The sequence below is a fragment of the Nuphar pumila genome, chromosome 7 (genome assembly GCF_984573655.1).
Source record: "Nuphar pumila chromosome 7, dmNupPumi1.hap1.1, whole genome shotgun sequence".
Classification (NCBI taxonomy): Eukaryota; Viridiplantae; Streptophyta; class Magnoliopsida; order Nymphaeales; family Nymphaeaceae; genus Nuphar; species Nuphar pumila.
The window spans coordinates 90,696,653-90,710,123 of NC_143255.1; the positions used below are offsets into that span (position 1 = coordinate 90,696,653).

At 37.4% G+C, this 13,471-nt stretch overlaps 1 protein-coding gene across 1 annotated transcript in view; it reads right to left on the reverse strand.

The window, feature by feature from the left end:
* Positions 1-49: 49 nt before the first annotated feature.
* Positions 50-13,471, reverse strand: part of LOC149832450 (uncharacterized) — a 45,229-nt gene continuing 31,807 nt past the window's right edge. The window contains exons 6-7 of the mRNA XM_090013249.1: positions 7,227-7,501; positions 50-1,230 (exon numbers count right to left, since the gene is read on the reverse strand). Coding sequence (XP_089869375.1) covers positions 401-1,230; positions 7,227-7,501 — 1,105 coding nt within the window. The 3' untranslated portion in view covers positions 50-400. The remainder of the gene's footprint in view (positions 1,231-7,226; positions 7,502-13,471) is intronic.

A 13,471-nucleotide genomic window follows, 5' to 3' on the forward strand; every position in this document is an offset into this window, starting at 1 on the left:
AGCAGACAATTCAGATTCTCAGCATGAGCTATCCAAAAACTAAATAAAATCTCAAAAAGTCGTGTTTGAGTTATTCACCTAAACGGTTCTGGTGTAGAACATAATGAGCATCAATCCAAATCTTTGACATTTAGAACATTAGCAAAATATATTCCCTAATCCGAGTCTTAAGTTAAGCTATAACAGCAGTCTGTTATTTTTGCCAACTAAAGGCCTAATGGATGACAGGACAAAATTGCTAAGAGGGATGCTTTACAACCCTCGACAGTAGTATCCAAAAGCAAATAAAAGCACAAAAGACCGAGTCTAGCCTGACTTCACATATAAGGGAGTAGTATAATGGGCTACTCATAAGAGATCTTCAGCCATATAGCAATACCAAATTATCAAAATATACTGACTAACCCCACCGCCGCTTGTCCTCTTCCTCATCAACTGGACTATACCATGCTGGCCGGCGTTTTGCATTGCTTAGCCGGTAGTTCAAAAGCAGCTCCTCATCACATATTGCCCGTGTTGAGACAAGAACCAATGTCCTCAAGACTGGACCTGTTATTGCTCCTTCCTCAGCAGAGGACCCAGTCTTCAACCAGAAGGAACCAAACCTCTTCATTTGCACTTCCTCTTTGCCTCCAAATGAAATATTCGGAATGTAGGGCCTCATACTTGTCTCTACTATCGGAAAATCATAAGGACACACCATCACATTCGGAGCAGTCCCCTTCGGCGGGTGGTTGGCATAATGCCCAAAGGCCAGTGGATTCCGACGCTCCACTATGTCCTTGCTGCTTGCCACCCTGCCTTCCAAAGGCTTACTTAGAATCCTCCACAACTGGTCAGAAGTTGAATCCACAGCCAATTTTTCATACTTATCAGATGGGTTACCTCTGAGTTTAGGAGGGATTACACCAGTCCACAACTCCCGACCTTCTCCACCAACACCCCATGGTTGTGCATCAATTACAGTTCCATCATATCTTGAAATTAAGTAAGAATTGTGAGCATCTATGCGTGGGTATCCTGGTATGTACCTATAATATGCTGGGGAATAAATCATGCCAGGGTAGAAAGCCACTACAGAGCCAATGTCAGCCGAGCCACTTAAGAATATTCCTAAGCCTGCACCTTCGGAGGAAATTTCAGATGGCTTTAGCTCAAGCGTGTACCCATTCTGATCTTTGAAACAGTTTGACAATTCCAAGCGACTCAGAGGGCGGGTAGCAGGAACAACTGTGCTAGAAAAAATCAGAAGTCAGAATCCACGTCTCCTAGAACCTGAAATCAATCACATTTCCCAAGCAATGATAGGCATCAGTGTGTTAAATTATATACCTAATCATTCAATGTAATATATATATTATATATATATATATATAAAGTAATACATATACATATATTAATATATATGTATATGTATCTACTTATTATATATATAAAATATATATTTCTGTTTTGTTTAGCCGTAGGGGTAGATTAGTCTTTTCCTCCATTTTACGCACATTCAATTTATGAATGTGATTGTAATTTATTTTCGTTTTTCTTTTTCCTTTATTTTTATTTTCTTTTATGTAAAGTACCAAAAGGTACCTTGGGGGGCCCACTAACATAGACGTTGGGCCCTCTCCAACGGTCACATTTGTGACCGCTGGAGGGGCTTCAACGTCTATGAGTGGAGCCCCTCCAAGGCCCCTCTTGTGTTGTTATAAATAGGGGTTTCACCCCTTTGTATTTTTCATGGCTTTGAGTCAAAGCCCAAGTTCTCAATAAATCGATTCCATTGTTTTTATGCCTTTGTGCATTTGTGAGTTATTTGTGGGTTGTGTTTTTTGTGTACAAGTGTTCTAAAGTGTTCTTATTGTGCTTTCGTGGTGGGTTTAATATCAAGAATATTAAGGTCTTGATATTAGTATCTTATTGGAGATACTTTCACATGGTATCAGAGCCTCGTTGGAAGAAAGAGGATCGTGCATCTCATCTCTTGTGAAGCACCTCGAAAAACGTGCCCTCAAGCTAGTAAAGTTTTTGAGTGAAGCATTTACTTCGGGCAATATTTTAGAAGCAACTTTTGTCAAGAAAAGGTTGAAAATCCGTTAAGGTACGCATTATTTTTCATCTTCTCTTCTCTCTAATGGGTGAAAAAGACTCATTTCTCCCTTGGGTTTAAACTTAGTGGTTCGAACTACCATGTTTGGGCCGGCAATATGGAAGCCCATATCAAAGGGAAAGGCCTTTGGGGTTACGTTCAAGGCTCCATATCGGAACCCGAACCCAAGCTTTCTATTATAGAGAAAGAGGAAATTAAGATTCTAGAAGGAGAAGATAGACAAAAGGCCTTAGAAGAATATTCCAAAAGGCATGATGAGTGGGAAATGAAGAACTTCAAAATATTGTCTTTGATTTTTTTGTCCGTTGAAACCAAGATCAATGCCAACATCATTAAATTTAAAAGGGCCTCTGAAGCTTGGTTGTACCTTGAAAAAATGTATACTTCAAGGGACTTGTCTCACAAATACTATCTCCAAAAGAAAGCCTTGACTCTTCAACAAAATGATTTATCTATTCGGGAATATTTTGCCGAATTGTCATCTATTTGGGACGAGCTTGCCATGCTCGAACCAAAATGGAGCGGAGAAGCTATTGATTAAGGCACAAATAACTAGAGGAAGATCGATTTTTCAACTTCCTAAATGGTCTTAGACCCGAATTTGAGCAAATTCGGTCCTCTCTTCTATCGGCTTGTACCTCCCCATCTATTGAAGATGTCATCACCAAGCTAAGTGGTGAGGAAACACGTATGGGGATTAGTAAAAATAGCCCAAGCATCCTTGCTACACCTTCTCAAAGTGACTATGAAGTGCTTAATGCCGTGTCAAGACCCGGAAATAATTTGAAGACCTACAAACCGCCCCATTTCAAAAATCAAGGGCAAAATGATCTGTATGGCAAGAGAGATTATAGCAAATTAACTTGCCATTTTTGTAAAGAACCGGGACATATCAAACCCAATTGTCCCAAATGGAAGAAATTTCTTGCCGCGGCTTTAGCATCCCAATCGGAGGAACGGCCTTCAACTTCAAATGAATCTCTTTCGCTTCATCAAATTATGGATGCTCTTCAACCTCTTCTCAAAGGAGGCATTTCTGGAGCCGCTATGTCATCCTCTTCCTCTCTTGGTAAGACATCTTGGTTACTTGATTTCGGTGCTTCGTTTCATATGACTCCAAGCCATTGTTTTCTTTCTGATTATTCTAAAAATTGTCTTCCATCTTTTGTCTCAACGGCGGATGGAACCCCTCTTGAAATTAAAGGAATGGGCAGTTTTGAAAAACAAGACTTCTTTATCCCAAAAATTCGTCTTATACCAAAACTAAACTTAAATTTACTTTCCGTTTCTCAACTCTCGGACTGTGGTTGCGATATAAAATTCTCTTCTAATAAATGTTGGATACAGGATCGCCAGTCCGGGAAATTGATTGGGGAAGGCTATAGGAGAGGAGACCTCTACTATGTTGATTTTCTTAAAATTCCCAAGAATCAATTTTGTAATGTTGCTCAAAACAAAGATATTCATGTATGGCATAAGAGATTGGGTCATCCCAACATTGTTAAAATCTCTTATTTGCCTTTTATTAAGCATCTTTGTAATAAAAATTTTGTTTGTAATGAATGTATTCTTGGAAAAATGAGAAGTCTTCCTTTTCCTTAAAGATCCATGTTTACAACAAAACCTTTTGAAATTGTTCACTCCGATGTATGGGGTCCGGCTCCGGTGATATCCAAGGGAGGTTTCTCTTACTATGTTATCTTTGTGGACGATTTCACTAGGTTTAGTTGGATATATTTTCTTAAACATAAACATGAAGTTTTTTCAACATTTAAAACATTTCATATGATGGTTTTAAATCAATTCAATGGAAATTTAAAAAATTTTAGAACCGATTCGGGTGGTGAATACCTTTCTAATGAATTCAAAAGCTATCTTGAAAACTATGGAATTCTCCATCAAAAGTCTTGTCCCAAAACCCCCCAACAAAATGGGTTGGCTGAACGAAAACATAGGCATATTATTGAAACCACACGATCTTTGCTCATTTCCCAAAATATTCCGAAAAACCTTTGGGCGGAGGCCGCTCTTACTTCTGTCTATCTCATAAATAGACTTCCATCTAAAAACTTGAACAAGATTTCCCCATTTGAAAAATTATATGAAAAAGAACCTGATTATAGCAGGTTAAGGGTTTTTGGATGTAAATGTTTTGTCCTTACTGATAAAAATGACAAACTCTCTCCTAAGGCCATTCCTTGTGCCTTTCTTGGTTATTCTGAAACTCATAAAGGTTTTCGCTGTTCTGATGTTAAGAATGATAAACTATATGTTTCCAGAAATGTAAGCTTCTTGGAAAATGTTAGTGGTTTCAAAAAACTTGAAACCAATGACGAGAATATTGACTATTCTTTTCTGTTTGATTTATTAACTGAAGATGATGATACTAGTGATGATGAATCTAATCAAAATGATGAAACTCATTCTGATCAACACATCAATGAAGAACCGCATAGAGATAGGAGTACTTTTAGAAGTGCCCTTGAAAGATATGATAGTGAGTCTATCCCTCCAAGTGAAGGAAATCTTCGTAGGACCGAAAGATCAAGAAGACCTCCTTCTAGGTTCATCTTATATGAGTCTTTTTCACCAAAATATAGAGCCTGTCTAAGCGCCATTCACTCATACATAGAACCTAGGGATTTCGAGGAAGCACGAAAATGCCCAGAATGGATAGTTGCTATGAATAATGAACTTGAAGCCCTAAAGAAAGCAAAGACCTGGGAGTTTCAAGACCTTCCTAAAGACAAGAAAGCAATAGGGTGTAGATGGGTATTTAAAGTCAAAACTAAGAGTGATGGGTCTCTTGAGAGATATAAGGCCCGCTTAGTGGCAAAAGGATATGGTCAAAAATATGGGATTGATTATGAGGAGACTTTTGCCCCCGTTGCTAGAATGGTCACCGTCTGATGTCTTATAACTGTTGCTTCTATCAATAAATGGAACATCTATCAGATGGATGTTAAGAATGCGTTTTTAAACGAAGATTTAAACGAAGAAGTATATATGGATGCTCCTCCTGGAATGGAATATCCTAAAGGAAAAGTGCTTCGTCTTCGGAAAGCACTTTATGGTTTAAAACAAGCTCCCAAGGCTTGGTATGATAGGTTTAACTCCATAATGTTAGAAAATGATTTCTCATCCTGCTTTACTGATACTGCTTTGTCTGTTAGAAAATCTAATACAGGGATTGTAATTCTACTACTTTATGTGGATGACATGCTTATAACTGGGAGCGACTCTAAAGGGATTAAAAGCATAAAATCTATTTTAAAGGATAAGTTTGAAATGTCTGACTTAGGCTTCTTAACTTATTTTTTGGGTATTGAGGTAGCTTACTCTCATAGAGGATATTTTCTATCTCAAACTAAGCTTGCATCTGAGATTATTGACAGGTCAGGTATTACAAATGATAAAGTTTGTGAAACTCCTGCTATAGTAGGAGCTAAAATGAAGATTGATGATGGTGTTCCTCTCTCCGATCCTACTCCCTACAGGCAACTAGTAGGATCGTTGATGTACCTAAGCATCACCAGACTAGATATCTCACATGCGGTGCATACGGCAAGTCAATTTCAGCATGCACCAACTTTTGTTCACATGGGTGCTATCTTACATGTCGTAAGATATCTAAAGCACACTATTAATAAGGGAGTTTTTCTGTCTTCTTCTTCTGAGTTAAGATTAATTGCTTATACTGACTCTGATTGGGGAGGTGACCCAAATAACCGTCACTCCACCAGTGGTTTTTGTGTATTCTTAGGTGACTCATTAATCTCATGGAGATGTAAGAAGCAGCAAAAGGTGTCTCTATCATCAACTGAAGCGGAATATCGTGCCATGGCAACTACTACCATGGAAATTGTTTGGATTCATCAGTTGTTGGAAGACATGGGGATCGCTATTGAAGGGCCTACTAAGCTTTGCTGTGACAACAAAAGTGCGATTTATATTGCTAAGAATCACACTTTTCATGAGCGGACCAAACACATAGAGATGGATTGTCACTACGTTCGGGAGGCGTACCTCAAAAGAATCATTGACCTTCCATATGTCACGTCCGAATATCAATTGGCGGACTTCTTCACTAAAGCCTTGTGTGCTCCGCGTTTCAACTTTCTTCTTAGCAAACTCTCGGTCATCCTGCCCTAGGTTTGAGGGGGGGTGTTAAATTATATACCTAATCATTCAATGTAATATATATATTTTATATATATAAAGTAATACATATACATATATTAATATATATGTATATGTATCTACTTATTATATATAAAATATATATTTCTGTTTTGTTTAGCCGTAGGGGTAGATTAGTCTTTTCCTCCATTTTACGCACATTCAATTTATGAATGTGATTGTAATTTATTTTCGTTTTTCTTTTTCCTTTATTTTTATTTTCTTTTATGTAAAGTACCAAAAGGTACCTTGGGGGGCCCACTAACATAGACGTTGGGCCCTCTCCAACGGTCACATTTGTGACCGTTGGAGGGGCTCCAACGTCTATGAGTGGAGCCCCTCCAAGGCCCCTCTTGTGTTGTTATAAATAGGGGTTTCACCCCTTTGTATTTTTCATGGCTTTGAGTCAAAGCCCAAGTTCTCAATAAATCGATTCCATTGTTTTTATGCCTTTGTGCATTTGTGAGTTATTTGTGGGTTGTGCTTTTTGTGCACAAGTGTTCTAAAGTGTTCTTATTGTGCACAAGTGTTCTAAAGTGTTCTTATTGTGCTTTCGTGGTGGGTTTAATATCAAGAATATTAAGGTCTTGATATTAGTATCTTATTGGAGATACTTTCACACAGTGATCTTCACAAACATTAGTTGTATCATTGATGACATATCTAAATGCATCTGTGATCTTCACAAACATTTATGTGCAGACTGTAAGATGAATGGTGTAATCAAATCACACTCCTGCATGATCTTCAATCAAACTGCAATAATTAACCATTTGAGATATCTATAGAAAAAACCTGTGACGGCATTCTTACTTCAGAAGTTTCAGAGTCTTCTTGCACTAAGCAAGGATCAACACATTGATACACTTCATACTTTTGGAACGGAAATGAGAAAAAGTGCAAGGAGAAAAAATGCAGGGAACAAATCTTGATGACTACGCACCAGGTTTATGTGCACGAGCCACAGAACCACCAACTGCAAAACTAAGGCCACTGGGTCGAGGAGGGCTATGTTCTTGTGGTGAAGACCTGCAATCATCATTGCCATCCAATAAACCAGGGAGGAGAATATCATCAAATGCTGTGCAGAAGGTCCTTATTTGGGAATGCACATTTTCTTGGAGCTGCTTCTGTTGATCAGCAATAGATACCTTTCCAGCAATGTCTATTATCTCTTCTGCGTCTTTTTCATCAGCATTCTCTCCCAATAAGTTGTAGCTGAAAGAGAGCAACATTGTGTGAATATTACCTCAGAGTGCAATAAAAGGGAACAAAGCATGGATTGAACAGAATGAACATGCAGAGTCCGACAACATGCATGGAATAGATACAGAGGTGCAGCATGCATTTAAACATAAAAAGTGTGACGAAGTTCTGATTTAGTAATAAACTTTTATCCCAAAGAAAGGTTTTTAAGATTACCATAAACAATTAAGGCGGCCATTGACCAGTTAAATCAGGAATAGAAATCAAGAGAAAAGTCAAGAAGAAAATATGATGATCCTGTTATTATAGATAATCACATGCATGATTTCTTTTGAAGAAAATAATCCATGACCTCATACAAGAAAAAAAAGCGAGGATAAAATACTCAAGTAAATCTGAAGTCTGAACATATATAAGCCAATGATCAGCCAAGTAGACATCTTAGTTCTGAAGAGTGGCTACTGTTGAAAAAGTAAGACTTTATATGCACATCAAATATTGATCATTCTGGAAATACAAACAATCAAAGATGTTTAAAGATGCCCATAACTTACCAATAAAATTCACAGAAGAGTATCAATAATGCTGGGTTTTACTTTAACTGAAGCTTGAACCTTGAAGTTCAAAAATCAGTTCACAGCAAAACTCCTACCCAGATCCTGAAAGTGCTGATTTCTTAAATTCTTCTCTCTTGTATATAGATCCCTCAGAAGACTAAGTCATGCCTCAGGATCTATACCAACATAATGTTAGAGATTGAAGGTTCTGATGTTCAACCACAAGAATAGAGAGGGAATGAAGGAGAGAACGTGTGCTGTTGAAAACCCACAATAGGGATTTGTGTATTAGACCTTTCATTAAGTATTTGCTAATACAAATATTAGGGTACTAAAATACCCTTTACACAATAGACTAAAATACAAGTGAGCCATTAATGAACATATGACATAATGAACTTGAGTTGGATCTGGATCTCAAATCCAAACCCAGATATGAATGACGACTTCTTTTCAGCCTCCCTCAAGTTGTATATGGTTTTGAACCATGAACAACTTGCCTTTCAACATCCAAAATCTGTCCTTGATGATCCATTTTGTAAACAAGTCAGCAGCTTGATCAGTAGTCTAAACAAATTCAGGTTCAATTTTCTTCTCTTCAACTTTCTGTCTTACAAAATGTTGATCTATTTCAATATGCTTGGCACGATTGTGGTAGATGGAATTAAAGAACATGTTAATGACACTTTGATTGTCACATAAGAGAAGACATCGAGATATCGATTCTCCTACTTCTGTCAACAGGTGTCTGATCCAAGTTACTTCGGCTGTAACAACTGTCATTGATCTATATTCGGCTTCTGTACTTGACCTGGCAATGGCCTTTTGTTTCCTACTACTCCAAGAGACTAGATTTAGGCCAATAAAAACACAGTATCCTGATACCGACCTGTGCTCATCTGGATCTCCTGCCCAATCTGCATTTGTTTAAGCAAGAAGTTCATGCGCGTGATGCTCATTCGTACTCTTTCTATACAAAAGACCATCTATGATAGTTTCCTTCAAGTATTGAAGAATGTGTTTAACAGCTTCCATATGCCCAATATGTGACTCATGCATGAACTGAGATACCTGATTAACTGAGTAGACAATATCAGGCTGAGTGAAAGTGAGATATTAAAGCATCCCTACTATCTTGCGATATCTTGAAGGGTCCTCATACAATTCTCCATCTTGGAAACTGAGTTTCTGATAGAGTACACTGGGTGTGCTTAGAACATCAAATGTATACTTATGTTGCAATCTTTCATATCTGCCTTACTAAGAACATCAAATGTATACTTATGTTGAGTAAGTGTCATGCCTTTAGTAGTCCTGTCAACTTCAACTCCAAGAAAATACCGCAGTTAATCAAAATCCTTCATCTTAAACCTGTGATTTAGAAGCTCTTTGATCTGCTCAATATGCTCATTGGAGTTACCTGTAATGATAATGTCATCTACATACATCAATAACAGAGTAATTATATCTTTGCATTTGAATATGAAAAGAGAATGATCAAGAAGAGATCGACTAAAATCATATTTCTCTACTTCAAGAGAAAATTTGTCAAACCAAGATCAAGACGCCTGCTTCAAACCATATATAGCTCTCTTTAACCTGCACACGTATTCTTTGGAGTTTCCTTCTGCATATCCAGTGGGTTGCTCCATGTACACTTCCTCTTTTAGATTTTCATGTAGAAACGCATTTTTGACATCCAGTTGACTAAGAGTCCATTGTTTCTCAATAGCCAATGACAATATAATTCTGAAGGTGCCCATGTTCACAACCGAACTGAAGGTCTCATCATAGTCTTGTCCTTGCTCCTATGTGAACCCCATTGCAACCAATCTAGCATTGTATTGTTCAATAGTACCATCCGGCTTGCACTTTATTTTATACACCCACTTTGATCCAACAATATTTTTATCTTGTGGTCTGAGAACAATATCCCAAGTACCACATTCATGAAGAGCCTTCATTTCTTAATTCATAGCTTTGATCCATCATTTAGAATTTGTTGCTTGATAAAATGTTGTGGGTTGATCTTCTTTACCTAAAGAGGTTAAAAAGAGCGGGAAGTCCATCGTGAAATTCTCATAACTAACCCACCTTTCAATCGGATGTCGAGAGCAAGTAGATCTTCTAGAAACAGAGGATGGAATAGAAACAGAAGAGATCATCTGCTGATTAGAGATAGGGGGAGCCTCCTTCTCTCGTTGAGAGTAAACAATGCCGTTATACCTTTCGGGAGCCAAGAGTGGTTCCGATATCACGCTTTCCTGGATCCTTTGTGTGGCATCAAACATGATATTTTCCTTATTCCTTTGATCACATTATGAAGGACAAATATCATCAGTACTAGAAAAGAGATCAGAGTTCAACCAAGGGTGATAGACCTCAATTTCAGAAGAAGTGTTAACATTATGATCAAAGTTTAATTCATCAAAGACAACATTCCTGGATATTTTGATGCGCTTACTCACGAGACCATAGCATCTGTACTCTTTATAATCATCAGCATATCCCACAAATCTGCACTTCAAGGCCTTATCCTGAAACTTGTGCCGCATTGAACTGTCAACATGAACATAACATACACATCCGAATATACGCAAATCATGATAATTTGGATGAACGTCGTACAAAGAAAAATAAGGTTATTTATCTTCCAAGATATTCATGGGCAATCGGTTTATGACATACACCGTTGAATGAAAAGCTTCTTCCCAAAAGGTAATGAGAAGATTACTATCACGCATCATGCTCATTACACTCTCGCCAATACGGCGATGCTTCTGTTCAACAATCCTATTTTGTTGAGGTGTATGAGGGCAAGACACCCGCCTACTTATTCCATTAGTTTGGAGGAAATTAATAAAATCATTTGAGAAGAATTCACCCCCTCTATCGCATTGTAAATAGAGAATATTTTCAGAGAATTGATTCTTAACAAAGGAATGAAAATTCTAAAATAACTTGAAAGTTTCAGATTTGCATTTCATAAAGAAGATCCATGTGTAGCGAGAATAGCTATAAAAAAATATGAGATAATATCTAATTCCAGACATAGAAAAAATTGGGACAGGACCCCAGACATCAGAAGAGATAGTTTCAAACGGTCTTGAAGCTCCTTTATTAATAGAATGAAATGAAAGAACATGACTCTTACATTGAAGACAACTAGAACATTTTTTATCATCGACACTTAATCATAAACTTGACTTGGAAATAAGGTTGTTTGAAACAAGCTTTTCAATAAAATGACCACTACAATGACCCAAACGACCATGCCAAAGATTCAACTCAATACATTAAAAAAGACTAAAGAGTCAAAACACTCTTAGGAAGTACTGAAGAGGACGGTGAGGTGAGCTTCAAGGTGGAACCAACAAGCCAAACACGAGTAAAAGGATTCTCTTGGAAGACGTACATATTGCCTTATTGTTTTCCTGCAACGAACGTTTCCCTCGTGTGAAGGTCCTTGACACGAACAGAAAAATGAGTAAATTCAACTGAAGCATTAATATCATCAACAAACTTAGAAACAAAAACAATATTTTTCTTGATGTTAGGAGCATGGATGGCATTCGAAAGAGTGAGCGAGGATTTTGATATAGGAATAACAGAGTTTCCAATGTGAGAAATGAGGTGGTGAGATCCATCCCTAGTGACTATACTATTTCTACCAACATAAAGAACAAGAGTTAAGAGCTTACCAGCATCACCAATAATATGAGTGGCTGCACCGGAATCAACATACCAAGTGCCTTGATCATTATGTTTTAAGTTTAATTCAGTTAAGGCAGATAATAACAACTCCTTGACTTCTCCACTGTTCTTCAAACTATATGTCCACTTTCTTGTCTCTGATTGCTTTCCTCTATTTTAGGGGTTGAACCAACAATTAGCTTTGATGTGCCCTCTTTTGTTGCATAAAAAACAAGTGGGTATCGTCCCTTGTCTCTGCGGATTGGGAGGAATGTTGGGTATAGGTAGTATGCCACGTCTTTCTTGTTCATTCCTTCACCACCCTTCTCTCGAAAATCATACCTACCACGTGCCCATAAGCAACCCCTGTGGCAAGCACATTTTGTGCTCCAATGGGAACATGAGTCTCTTCAGAAAATCCCTTCAAAGTCATCTCATACTGAAAAATCTTGGCATAAAGATCTTCAAATGTAGGTAAATTTGGTAAACATAATAAGGAAGTAACTATCATATGATAATCGAGTCCCATCCCGCTCAAAGTTTGTTGCACCATATCCTTGTCACTAACTGCACATCCCACAATTTAATTGATTTGTAATAGTCTTCATTTTATTCAAATATTTCATAATAGTCATGAAATCCTTTTTTAACATTTGAAACTCCTTTAAAAACAATACTCTGGCGTGAGAAACTTGAGAATATGTCTAAACCAGTCGGTGCCATAACTGCATAGTTGAGCAGTCATCTGGAATTGCCACAAGCACCTCTTGCGACAGAGTAGAAGTGATATAGGCCACCAACGTCTGATCTCGCTTCATCCAGGTTACATATTTTGGGTTTCTGACACATGTAATAGAAGAGTCTCCCTTACCATTCTTGTCTTCTTGTGATATAAACTCTTGAGGAACTGGGACAGAGTCATCTAGATGTTCAGAAAGATCCTGACTTCTTATAAACGGAATGATTTGTCCCTTCAAGGTTAAGAAATTAGAGTTGTTTAGTTTCTCAAACACGAGTTGACTAAGAAAGCTTAAAAAAAGACCAGATTGAGGAGGAAATTAATCCATATTCTAGAGATGGAGAAAATGAATCCATATTCTAGAGATGAAGGAAATCAAAATCGAAAAGAAATGAGAAACAAAGGAGAAAGATGATTTTAGAACAAAGTGACAAGTAAAAGTCTGGCTCAAAAGAAATTCAGAACAGAAATTAGATTCCAAACAAATTTTGCTGCCTTTTTTATTCTTTTAATATTCCAGACGATTTGCAGACCAAAGCAGTAAATAAGATTTTGCTGTAAAATCTGTTTCAAATAAGATTCAACTAGTATTGAGCACATCACTTTGAAAATGACGTGTTTTCTGAATTAAAATGAAAGAAAAGAGGAATTCGAGAAATTGATCAGCAAAGAGAATTAACAATTAATTAAAGAGGAGAGGAGATTATGCCCAGATCAGAGTTTGACTTTGCATCTATTTTGGAAATCAGAAAAAGAGCTTTGACGTGATCCTTTCAATTTGAAGTCACGCCTAGATCAAAGAACTGATCTTATGTGATTATCCAAAGTTTTGTTTGTGTGAGATCACGTTTAGATCAGAAAGACAGTCAAGAGGAAAACAAAGAATCGAAGGAAAGAAAAAGAATGCACGTCTATGAGAGCAAATCCAAGATTTGATTTAAAAACCAAGAAATGAAAGAAAGGGTTGATAAAATTGATAAGAAGAGAGAATAC